The 12,663-nt window shown below is 43.1% G+C and overlaps 1 protein-coding gene across 1 annotated transcript in view; it reads right to left on the bottom strand.

The window, feature by feature from the left end:
• The window catches only part of HIP1 (huntingtin interacting protein 1), a 146,336-nt gene that overhangs the window by 36,983 nt on the left and 96,690 nt on the right, over window positions 1-12,663 (bottom strand). The window contains exons 18-21 of the mRNA XM_040423462.1: window positions 10,690-10,822; window positions 10,521-10,607; window positions 6,098-6,187; window positions 2,339-2,475 (exon numbers count right to left, since the gene is read on the bottom strand). Of these exons, the coding sequence (XP_040279396.1) occupies window positions 2,339-2,475; window positions 6,098-6,187; window positions 10,521-10,607; window positions 10,690-10,822 (447 nt within the window). The remainder of the gene's footprint in view (window positions 1-2,338; window positions 2,476-6,097; window positions 6,188-10,520; window positions 10,608-10,689; window positions 10,823-12,663) is intronic.

Raw genomic sequence — 12,663 nt, 5'->3', positions numbered from 1 at the left:
CGTGTGAAAAAGGCCTAAGGGAAAGATCTGCACCTGTTCTGTGTTTAGAGCCACATCTGGTCTTGGCTCACAATCACTGATGGAAATCACTGACGGAACACTGACGTGTGAATGAGGCTTATTTGTCCTTTTACACGGGCTAAAAAATTGCTGAGAACGAGTGGGGTTCAATGATACATCAAGTTGATTGGTGCTCTTCTATCATATTGAGGGTGCTCGTAAAAAAGAGGAGCCGGGCCCCAGTAACTGCATGCAGATTATCGCTAAGTGCTGGGTAAGGGCGAGTTCACATCACCGTTTAGCTTTCTGTTCTTCTGATCCGTCAGAGAACAGGGAAAAAATGGATCCATTGTTTTGTCAGATGACTTTTTCTCCTTTCTAAAATAACGGATCCCTGACGGAATGAAAAAAACGCTGCAAAATAAGCACTACGGATACTCAAAATAAGGCCTCCTGCACACAAACGTTTTTCTTTCCGTTTACGTTCATTTCAATGGATCCGCAAAAAAAACGGAAGGTAGTCCGTATGCCTTCCGTTTCTGTTCCGTTCAAACATAGAACATGTCCTATTATTGTCTGCATAACGGACAAGGGTAGTACTGTTCTGTTAGGGGCCAGATGTTCCGTTCCGCAAAAAAACGGAATGCACATGGATGTCATCCGCATTCTTTGCGGACCGCAAAATACTGAAAAAGCCATACGGTCGTGTGAAGGAGGCCTAACAGATCTTTTTTTTTTTTCAGATCTTCTGACAGATCAGAAGAACGGAAAACAAAATGGTGATGTAAACCTGGCCTTACACTAGTACGTGCTGTGGTCTAAGCTGAAGGCCAGCAGTTAGCAGCAATCCACATGAGGTTACCTTGGCCTGGTCATGCCACTTTTAGGCTTCATGCACACAAATGTATTTTGCAAAAAATGCGGACAGCTCACCGTGTGCTATCCGCATCCGTATGTCCGTTCCGTAGCCCCGCAAAAAAAAAATAGAACATGTTCTATTCTTGTCCGTTTTAGGCATTGTTACAATGGATCCGCAAAATAAAAAACGGTTGGCATATGGATGTCATCCGTTTCTTTTTTGCGGATCCGCAATTTGCGGACTGCGAAACACATACGGTCGTGTGCATGTAGCCTTATATGTTGTAATTATCGAAGGTGCGGAATTTCATACGAACAATCTTTATTTTATTGTCGGCAGCACATCTCCTCTCCGCATGATCAATGACAAGTAGGAGAATTTTCATCTTTTGTTCAACTGCTGGACATATTTGCACAGGGCGAAGATTGTGAGCAAACATGCACAAATGATCATTTGGACGATCTTCGCCCTTAAATAGTATGAGCGATTAAGGATATCTGACAAAGAGGGTCAAGTCAGGGAGATGGAGAACATACTTGTCTTGGAGATGTCCATATAGAATATAAAGCATTCATGATCTGCTGGACCATTCGTCAAACTGAGAGGGAATTGCCAGTGCAAAAGTGGACCTTAAAGGGGTTGTCTCATCATAGACAATGGGGGCATATCGCTAGGATATTCCCTCATTGTCTTATAGGTGCAGGTCCCACACCTATATAGAGAACTGCCCCAGACTCCAGTCTGGCCACCACCAAGCTGGCTACCCATAGAAGTGAATGGGAGCGTACAGCGCATGCGTGGCCCCCACTCCCATTCATTTCTATGGGGCCGACGGAAATAGCCAAGCCAGCGCTCGGCTATTTTTGCCGGCCCCATAGAAAATGAATAGAGGGCCTGCGCAGTGCGCCCTTCTTCACTTGTGGGGCTCCGTTCTCAATATAGGTGTGGGTCCCAGCGGTGGGATCCGCACCTATAAGACAATGGGGGGCATATCCTAGCGATATGCCCCCATTGTCCATGATGAGACAACCCCTTTAAAGAGGTCCTTAATCATCTCAGACAATGAAGGCCATGATGTGCCTGCACATGCACGGCTATCCTTCGGTCACTTTGGGGGGTCCGTTCTGGAGATAGTGACATTGGTGGCATATCCTAGAAATACGCTACTAATGTCTGAAATTGAATAACCCATTTAAAGGGGGTTATCTAACCCAATGAATCTTTACAAACCCATAGCACCTTACCAATCCCCAGCTGCTCCTGTACCAACACTGCCGTGGTCCCCTGCCTGTCACCGCTCAACACGTGACCACTGCAGCCAATCATTAGCCTCAGTGGCCACCTCAATGCAGTCTTCACACCACATTTTCATTGGAGCCTAGTAAACAGAGACTGGCGGGGACCAAAAAAGCACCGTCAAGGAGAGGCTGGGGCCTCATCTCAGCATATCTGGTATTAACAATGATGTGGGTAGATTACCTGAGCAATATCAGCAATGTGCTTTAGCATGGCAGTAATCTGGCTACAGTCTGCTTCGCTCTCCATGGCTTTGTTCTTCAGGGCGGAGAGATAGGTCAAAGCTTCAGTACCACATGTACGACAGCTATCACATAGCTCTGGTAAGAAGAACATGGCGTTATATAAGGATACGGCTACTGGCTGCTACCATGCTGTGTAAACAACTATGACTCTGTATGGGGACGAGCAATCAAAGTAGCAATTTTTCGTTAATAATCATACATTTACATATGGGAATAACTAGGGAAATATCCTAAAATGGTAAAAGCCCCAACCCAAATAACCACAAGGATTTACAATATACATATAGAGAGACAGTCTTCTATACCCGATAAATAAAAATATACTTAATAGTAATAGAATAACACCAGTTGGTATGTAAAAGGGTTGTCCTTTCGTGTGGCACCCTTTCCAAAGTTGATCTGATTGTGAGCGTCTGGCCGGTGCACTACATTTCCCCTTGCAGGTAGAAGTATTATTATTATGCACTCCTCAAGACTTAAGGTCTTGCAAATCTAAGGCTACTTTCACACCTGCGTTAGGTGCGGATCCGTCTGGTATCTGCACAGACGGATCCGCACCTATAATGCAAACGCTTGTATCCGTTCAGAACGGATCCATTTGCATTACCATGAACAAAAAATAAATACAATTATTATATTTTTTTTTTCATGATAATGCAAACGGATCCGTTTTAACTTACATTGAAAGTCAATGGGAGACGAATCTGTTTTCAATTGCACCATATTGTGTCAGTAAAAACGGATCCGTCCCCATTGACTTACATTGTAAGTGTCCATTCACACGTCAGTATTTTTACCTTTCCAGATAAACGTTTTTTGCGGATCCGTTTTTCAGTACAACCTTCTGTTTTTTTTACTAAAGTGCTTCCGAATCCGTTCTGTGTTTCCGTTATTTAGTTTTTTTTTTCTATCCATTTTCCTGTCAACGGATCCGCAAAATCGGATGACATTCGGATGGTTTTGTGCATGTCATGCGGATCCATTGACTTGAATAGACAACGGACCCGAAAAACGGACAGAAAGTAGGACAAGCTTAATTTTTTTTCAGGATCCGCATACTCGAAAACAGAACGGATTCCGTGATTCGGACAGCACTATGATTGGTGCCCGCATTTTTGCAGAGGCAATTGAAATTAATGGATCCGAAAAAACATTCCGATTTAAATCGGAACGGAAACTGAGTGTTATAACGGACATGTGAATAGACCCTTAGGCCTCTTTCACACTACCGTTTTTTTTTTTCCGTTTTGCGGTCCGTATACGGAACCATTCATTTCAATGGTTCCGCAAAAAAAACAGAATGTGTTCCGTATGCATTTTGTTTCTGTTTTTCCGTTTTTCCGTTCCGTTGAAAGATAGAACATGTCCTATATTTGGCCGCAAATCACGTTCCGTGGCTCCATTAAAGTCTATGGGTCCGCATAAAAACGGACTGCATACGGAAATGCATCTGTATGTCTTCCGTATCCGTTCTTTGCGGAACCATCTATTGAAAATGTTATGCCCAGCCCAATTTTTTCTATGAAATTACTGTATATGCCATACGGAAAAACGGAACCGAAACGGAAACAAAAAACGGATCCGTGAAAAACGGAACGCAAAACACTGAAATGGACATACTGTAGTGTGAAAGAGGCCTTAGTCAGGACGGATCCGTTTGGCTCAGTTTCGTCAGACGGACATCAAAACGCTGCAAGCAGCGTTTTGGTGTCCGCCTCCAAAGCGGAATGGAGGATGAACGGAGGCAAACTGATGCATTCTGAGCGGATCCTTATCCATTCAGAATACATTGGGGCTGAACTGATCCGTTTTGGGCCGCTTGTGAGAGCCTTGAAACGGATCTCACAGGCGGACCCAGAAACGGCAGTGTGAAAGTAGCCTGAGAAGAAGCAGGTGCTGCTAAGATCTGGAGATAATCAATTTTTCAAGCACCTCGTTCCAATTTATTTGGGAAGGACATAAAAGACAGATTAAAAGCAAAGATTTTTTTTTGCGATGCCTCTTGTTTGTCGATGTGCCAGTTATCGCCAACTGTTACAAAAGGGGGACAGAATCCTTGAAGTGAGAGACCTTGGTTTATCACTCCGGCAGAACGCTACAGGCCTAGGCCAAGATGTCAGCACTGCCCCGGTGGTTGGGACTTAAAGACTGGACAGTGTAAAAATATGGCAGATTTATCACAGTGGCTACTGCTGGATTATAGATCGGGTGCACCTAGTCGAGCCCAAGGAAAATAATAAATCTATGGCCGCTTTCACATTACCATATGGAGATGTGTGTGTATTCCGACTCCGGAATAACACAGATTCCGGATGATATACCATTGAGGTGGTCATCAGTATGGAATCAGTAATTTATCTGGATGTACATGCAAATTCCTTCCTCCCATCATTTTTGATGCACTCCCATGGACTATAATGGAAACAAATGTGCACAGAACTCTGACATTCTGCGGGTTTCAAACACTGATGGAAATTATACACCCCTATGAATAACCCAACACAGTAACATTAGCAGCAGATTCTGGTACCTAAAATCCAGGCCACACACGGCTCACAAATAGACTCATGTGAAGGCAGCCTAAGGCATGTGTGGCGGAATTCTGGTTCAAAATTCGTGTGCATTCGCAATAGTAAATCTGCCCCACAGTCTGAAACTTTTATTTAGTAGTGATACCTTTTTCATTTGGGGAAAAACAAAAACAGCAATATCAGAACTGTTCCTTTGAACACCATGCCAAAAACATTGTGTAAAGCATTACTGTGTTTTTCTCTAGAGCTGTATTCACAATTCTGTAGGCTTCAGAGCTGAAATCTCACAGCATTCCCTGCTTCACTATGACGTTCTTGTGATAGGTAAGGCAATGTATTTACAGTGTTACTAAATGTTTCATGTATGTGAAACCTATTGATAGTCTCTATAATGGGGTTTAAATATATTCTAGTTTTGTCTGTCTATAGAGTATAACCAGTTTTAAAGGGAACCTGTCACCGGGATTTTGTGTATAGAGCTGAGGACATGGGTCGCTAGATGGCCGCAAGCACATCCGCAATACCCAGTCCCCATAGCTCTGTGTGCTTTTATTGTGTAAAAATTACTCATCTCAGGGACAGGACTCATCTCAGGTTAATTTGCATATGCATCAAATAGTTTTTTTTACACAATAAAAGCACACAGAACTATGGGTACTGGGTATTGCAGATGTGCTAGCGGCCATCTAGCGACCCATGTCCTCAGCTCTATACCCAAAATCCCGGTGACAGGTTCCCTTTAATTAAAAGGGTTGTCTCACTTCAGCAATCGGCATTTATCATGTAGAGAAAGCTAATACAAGGCACTTACTAATGTATTGTGATTGTCCATATTGCTTCCTTTGCTGGCATGATTAATTTTTCCATCACAATATGCCCTGCACATATCCAGGAGTTATGACCACCCTGAAATCCAGCAGCGTATATACGAGGTGGCCGGGATGGGAGCTAGTGCACATGCGTGCTTCCATGGTTCCGGTAACCTCTGGATAATGCGATGAAAAAAATTAATCAAGCCAGCAAAGGAGGCAATATCAATACATCACAATACATTAGTAAGTGCCTTGTAGTAACTTTCTCTACATGATAAATGCCGTTTGCGGAAGTGACACAACCCCTTTAAGGCCCAGAGTAGATCACATTACATGAAACTTGGCATTACTCACTGTCAGATGTCCTGGTCTGGGCTCCTTGCATGATCACATCGCTTATTCTATGTGCAAACTGGACCAAATTTGGCAACAGAGAATTGACATCTACGAAAAGAATAGAATAAGTAGATAAATCTATATCAGTGCTCCAGACTAAAAAAAATACCTAGTAGCCATTGGCTCCTGAACTGAAAAATTTAGGAGCCAAATTAAATTTTTAGTCGCCAAGTCAAAACCGAATCAAAATTTTGGTATCGTGACAACGCTACGCCGATCAGATCAGCGTAGGGTTGTTTCGATATGAAAATTTTGAATCGCTTTCGTCACCATAAAAAAGTATTGCGATACTCAATACCGCGCAAAAAAAAAACACCAAAAAAAAGCTGCGTGCATTTCGCATTTTATGAAACGTTCGGGCCATAATAGAACAGTCCTATCCTATTTTTTGGGGTGACTAAAAAATGCCGAATGCTCACCGCACAGGAGATATTTTTTAATAATTTAATAGTTTGGACTTTTCGGACGCAGCGCTATGTAATATGTTTATTTATTTACTGTATTGTTTATATATTTTATATGTAAAATTGGGAAAGGGGGGATTTAAACTTAATATTTTAGGGTACTTTCACACTAGCGTTTTTCTTTTCCAGCATAGAGTTCCGTCCTAGGGGCTCTATACCGGAAAAGAACTGATCAGGCATATCCCTATGCATTCTGAATGGAAAATAATCCGTTCAGTTTGCATCAGGATGTCCTCAGTTCAGTCATTTTGACTGATCAGGCAAAAGATAAAACCACAGCATGCTACGGTTTTATCTCCGGCGAAAAAAACTGAAGACTTGCCTGAATGCCGGATCTGGCATTTTTCCCCATAGGAATGTATTAGTGCCAGATCCGGCATTCAAAATACCGGAATGCCGGATCCGTCCTTCCGGTCTGCGCATGGGGCTGCGTGAAAATCGCAAGCAAGTGCGGATGCGGTGCGATTTTCACGCATGGTTGCTAGGATGAAAGTCGATTCACTGTATTATTTTCCCTTATAACATGGGTATAAGGGAAAATAATAGCATTCTTTAATACAGAATACTTAGTACAAGGTCAATATAATAAACTTTATATACACCCCAGTATAATAAACATTGATGGCGCAGTGCGCCCCCCCCAACACCCCAGTATAATAAACATTGGTGGCGCAATGCGCCCCCCCCCCCCCCCAATATAATAAATATTGGTGGCGCAGTGGGCAGTGCCAATGAGGGTTAAAAAAATAAAATAAAAATTAAGTCACCTCCTCCAATTGATCGCGTAGCAGCCGGTCTCCAGTTCTTTCTTCAGGACCTGTCAAAGGACCTGTGGTGACATCACTGTGCTCATCACATGGTACATCACATGATCCATCACCATGGTAATGGACCATGTGATGAACTCAGTGACGTCACCACAGGTCCTGAAGAAAGAACAGGAGACCGGCAGCTACGCGATCAATTGGAGGAGATGAGTTATTTATTTTTAAAAATTTTAACCGTCATTGGCACTGTCCACTGCGCCACCAATGTTTATTATACTGGGGTGTTGGGGGAAGGGGGCGCACTGCGCCACCAATGTTTATTACACTGGGGCATTGGGGGCGCACTGCGCCACCAATGTTTATTATACTGGGGTGTTGGGGCGCACTGCGCCACCAATGAAGATAACTGACCTGTTAATACAAATACAGGAGGCGGGTGCCGGAATCAAATAGCCGGCACCCGACCTCTATGACAGGGAGCTGCGATCAGCGGCAGTTAACCCCTCAGGTACCGCACCTGAGGGGTTAACTGCAGCGGATCGCAGCTCCCTGTCATAGAGGTCGGGTGCCGGCTATTTGATTCCGGCACCCGCCTCCTGTATTTGTATTAACAGGTGAGTTATCTTCATTGGTGGCGCAGTGGCCACAGCCCCTCCCCTCCTCCTCCCGTCTCTCTTCTTATTGGCGGTGGCAGCAGCACAGAGGGGAGGGAGAGACTCCTTCTCCACTGCGCTGCTGAGAAGAACATCGGCGGCGGGGCAGAGAACAATCATCTCCTGTGCCCCGCCGCTGTATTCAACTGCAGAGCTGCAGCGGCGGGTCTAGTCGCAAATGGCGACAAGACTAAAAAGTGTTGTCGCCATTTTTAAATTCTAAGTCGCATTGGCGACCATTTTGGTCGCCATCTGGAGCCCTGTATAAAAGAAGAGTTGTCCTATATGATAATCACCGTCATCAAAGAAAATGGAGCAAGAGCACTGCCGCTCCATGAATTCATTCTCCTGTCGATAGGTGATAAATGTTGTTTGTGGGATTACCTCTTTATGGCCTTATGCATACGGCCATGAGGCCACTGTGCCCGTGTTGTGGACCGCAAAACACAGGCACCGGCCACATGAACTCTGCATCACGCTGCATATCCAATGACTTAAATGGGTCCGCGATCCGCAAAACGGCGGAGAAAGATAGGACATGTTCTATCTTTTGCAGTGCAAAGGCACGGACATGGAAGCCCAAGGAAGGGGGCTGAGCCAGCACTCGGCTATTTTCGGAACTCCCATAGTGGTGAATTGAAGTGCCCTCTTGTTTATTCAGAGGGATTTTTCTGAAGATAGGAGTGGGCCCCAGAGGTGGGACCAGCACCTATCGGACACTGAAGCATATCTTAGTGATATACCATAAATGTATGAGATGGGCCAACTTATTTAAAGGTGGACTTGTGTCTTCATTAATAGATATATACCATTCTGCATATTCCCCTAGTATAGGCTGGACATCTACATATGGACAATGCTGCCACCTTGTGGCTTAAAGCCACGTATCACTATTTGGCCAATGTTTTTCAGTGAAAACCAGTGGCTGAACCTACAGAGAGAAAGATTTGTGCCTCTTCTGTGTTTCAGACCCACTCCTGGTTTTGACCTACAAATACTGATAAAAAATACTAACAAAATGTCACCAAAGATAGTCATTTATAGGGATAGTTAAAGAGATAGATGACTGAGAGCCCCAACACTGTCATTACAATTCTATCTATCCTACAGCACATTATACAAGATTCTACATCACTTCTGGCACTCAGCTGATATGCATCTGCGTGCCGAGATTAACCAGAGGGTCGCTTTAAATATAAAGACATCAGGCGGAATGTAATAAAGGTCTATTCCAGTTTTCTGACGTTGAAAAGTCTTGGTTTTTACGACTTTTTGCCATTTTACACCAAAAAAATGGATGGGAAAGTGGGCCTGGTTAGCTATGTTAATTAGTTTCACTCCAGATCTATCACAATGACTATTTAAAAAGTTGCAAAAAAAAAAGTCACAATCTCACCGCAGTAGGTGCTGCAATAAAAATACTGGAGTAGCACTTCTGGACAAAAGTGATAAGGTTGAACCAAAATTGACTTCATGAAGTCCCCTCGTGATAAATTTCCTCTCATACGTTCCTTTACTTATTTTATCCCTTATTTTGTCAGTGTAGTGTGGTCTATGGTGAAGCTTTCAGATCTGGCTTCATGGTGTGCGCCTGATCTGCTGGCTGATTATTGTCGGTTGTATTGGTATGTATTATATTTAGGGTATGACCACATAGTATATCCTTTAACACTTACATACATGCATATACTCATCATTGTGGCCAATGGAAGAGAAATGGTGGATAGTGAGATGGGACTCAAGACAGGTAGTTTAAAGTTTTTTTTTTTTACCTTTGTGATATCTTCTACAGATGTCAAATTTACCTGATCCCCGCTGCTGGGTTCCAGCTCCTTTTCTGCCCCACTGGGTATCCAATCACTGGCCACAGCAGTAATACGTCACCTATGTGGCAGACCACTGGGTCACGTGTGGCACGGGTGACATGTCACCACTGCGCCCAGTGATTGGCTGCAACAGATGTTGATGCGGGGAGAGTCAACAGGACAGCAATGGAGCTGAAATCCAGAAGCAGGAAACGGATAACTATGATCACTGTCGTGGGTCCAACCACGTTGTAAGGTCTGTAAAAACATCATAAGGGGGAACAACCCCTTGGAGTCTACAAGGGATTCTGTAGAAGATTATAGTTTATAGAAGGGAGGATAATATGTATTTACATTTTATTACATTCTATACAGCTGTGCCTAAAGCAGATATTGAGGACCATGGCTGAAGGTGTCCTGTATACATTTACAAGATACCTGAGACCCTTCTAAATAAAGAAGCAACAGCAGATGTGGTGCATGAGATCAGCTACATAGTCTATTGTAAGGTGTGATCGCTTAGCATGTGCAAAGCCCTCAAGTTCCTAAACTTTACAACTTCTTCCTACTAAAATTGTAATCTTCCTTTGTTCTCTTCTAAGACCTGTCAAGAGTCTAACTACCATGAATACCCTCCACTTGCCTGCTACACTCTTTACAGCTTTTGGTCCTCTCCCATCTTTTCTTCTCACCTGAGGTATCAGACATGTGTTTCTTCCAAGCCTCGTCTAATTTCTCAGTACTGTCTACTGCTGCCACTGTTCTGGAGATTAGAAAGTCTGGAAAATAGATACAGAATTAGTGGATTTGGAAGTCCGATCCTCAGACAGTATTGACATGCACTTGAGAAGGTGTCCTCACCTGTAGACACACTGCCACTGGTGTACAGCGGTTCATCCAGTTTCTGGAGTGCTTCATGGATTATTCCTTCCACTTCCTGCATCAGTCGCTGTAGAAAACCTTCTTCAAGTTCTTTAAATTGTGTGAGACAATCCTGTGCGGAGATAATCAGGTGTGTAATACTTTAGGTGGTAGGTTAGTTATTCCCATCTGGACAGTTATGGCATAGAAGCGAAAGGAGAAAGTGGCGCCTGTGCCGCCTCCTCTTCCTTAACAATGGCGTAAGATGGACAACATTCTTAAGACAGAAGCTGGTGTAAGTGCAAGTGCTGAGGGCTTGCCACAGCGGATTTGTGTGTGGCAAACCTACAGCATTTCACAGTACCAGCAAAGTAGCTGAGATTTCAAGACATCACATCCAGACGCTGTAAATTCCACATAACTTTAAAACCACAGCATGTCAATTTATATTGTGGATTTCCACTGAGGATTTCACCTTTGCAATGTTGCGGGTGAAATCTGCTGAAAATCCGTGACAAAATCCACATGTTTTGTTGCAGATTTTGCCGTGGAGTGGATTTTCTGCTACATTTTATGTCTCGTGTAGACATATCCTTAAGGTTACTTTTAGTAGTATAGCAGTCTTTTGTGTGTGACTTATAAAGGCATATAGGTATTTTATTCCATAAAGTTTTTTTATTTTCTCTACATTTTCCCCAAGATAAATAAGTTGGAAGGTGGGGGGGGGGGGGTCAACATAAAAAAGTCACTTTGAAGTTGTTTCTTATGTTTTGGAACCAGCAATGGAAAAATAGGCCGTCAAAATCTATAATACACTCCACTGATTTCAGGCCTTGGCCTTGCGTTGAGCCCAGCCAGTAGGTGAATTGCAAAAATGGCATCTATTTTTATGGTACAAACATACTGTAATTGTTTTCGAAATGTTTTGCCTTGAAATTTTGTAACATAAAAAAAAAAAGGAAAATTTATAAAAAAAAATTAATTTTTCTAAATTTTCCTTCAATTTGTATTTTTTTGAAATAATATATCCATCATCTAATGGCACAAAAGAAAGGACAATAGGTCACTAAGTGGTGGAGCACAGATAGTAATTCTCATTGTTGCAAAAAGTAAAACTCCAAACACGTCTGTACTGAATAAAGTGTGTAAGGTAAAGCTATGGTAAACAGTGAGGAACAGAAGTATTTAAACACCCTGCGATTTTGCAAGTTCTCCCACTTAGAAATCATGGAGGGGCCTGAAATTCACATTGTAGGTGCATTCCCACTCTGAGAGACAGAATTAAAAAAAATATATCAGGAAATCACATTGTATGATTTTTAAAGAATTTATTTGTCTTGCACTGCTGAACATAAGTATTTGAACACCTGAGAAAATCAGTGTTAATATTTGATACAGAAGCCTTTGTTTGCAATTACAGAGTTCAAACGTTTCCTGTAGTTCTTGACCAGGTTTGCACACACTGCAACAGGGATTTTGGCCCACTCCTCCACACAGATCTCCTCTAGATCTGTCAGGTTTTGGGGCTGTCGCTGAGCAACACAGAGTTTCAGCTCCCTCCAAAGATGTTCTATTGGATTTAGGTCTGGAGACTGGCTAGACCACTCCAGAACCTTGATATGCTTCTTACGGAGCCACTCCTTGGTTATCCTGGCTGTGTGCTTCGGGTCATTGTCATGTTGGAAGATCCAGCCACGACCCATCTTCAAAGCTCTGACTGAGGGAAGGAGGTTGTTGCTCAAAATCTCACAATATATGGCCCCATTCATCCTCTCCTTAATACAGTGCAGTTATACTGTCCCCTTCGCAGAAAAGCACCCCCAAAGCATGATGTTACCACCCCCATGCTTCACAGTAGGGATGGTGTTCTTGGGATGCAACTCATCCTTTTTTTTCCTCCAAACACGACGAGTGAAGTTTAGACCAAACAGTTCTACTTTGGTCTCATCTGACCACATGACTTTCTCCCATGCC

Source organism: Bufo bufo, chromosome 3 (genome assembly GCF_905171765.1).
Source record: "Bufo bufo chromosome 3, aBufBuf1.1, whole genome shotgun sequence".
In the NCBI taxonomy this organism is placed as follows: domain Eukaryota; kingdom Metazoa; phylum Chordata; class Amphibia; order Anura; family Bufonidae; genus Bufo; species Bufo bufo.
The sequence above is the reverse complement of the archived record's forward strand: the minus strand, read 5'-3'. Positions and strand labels throughout refer to the sequence as shown.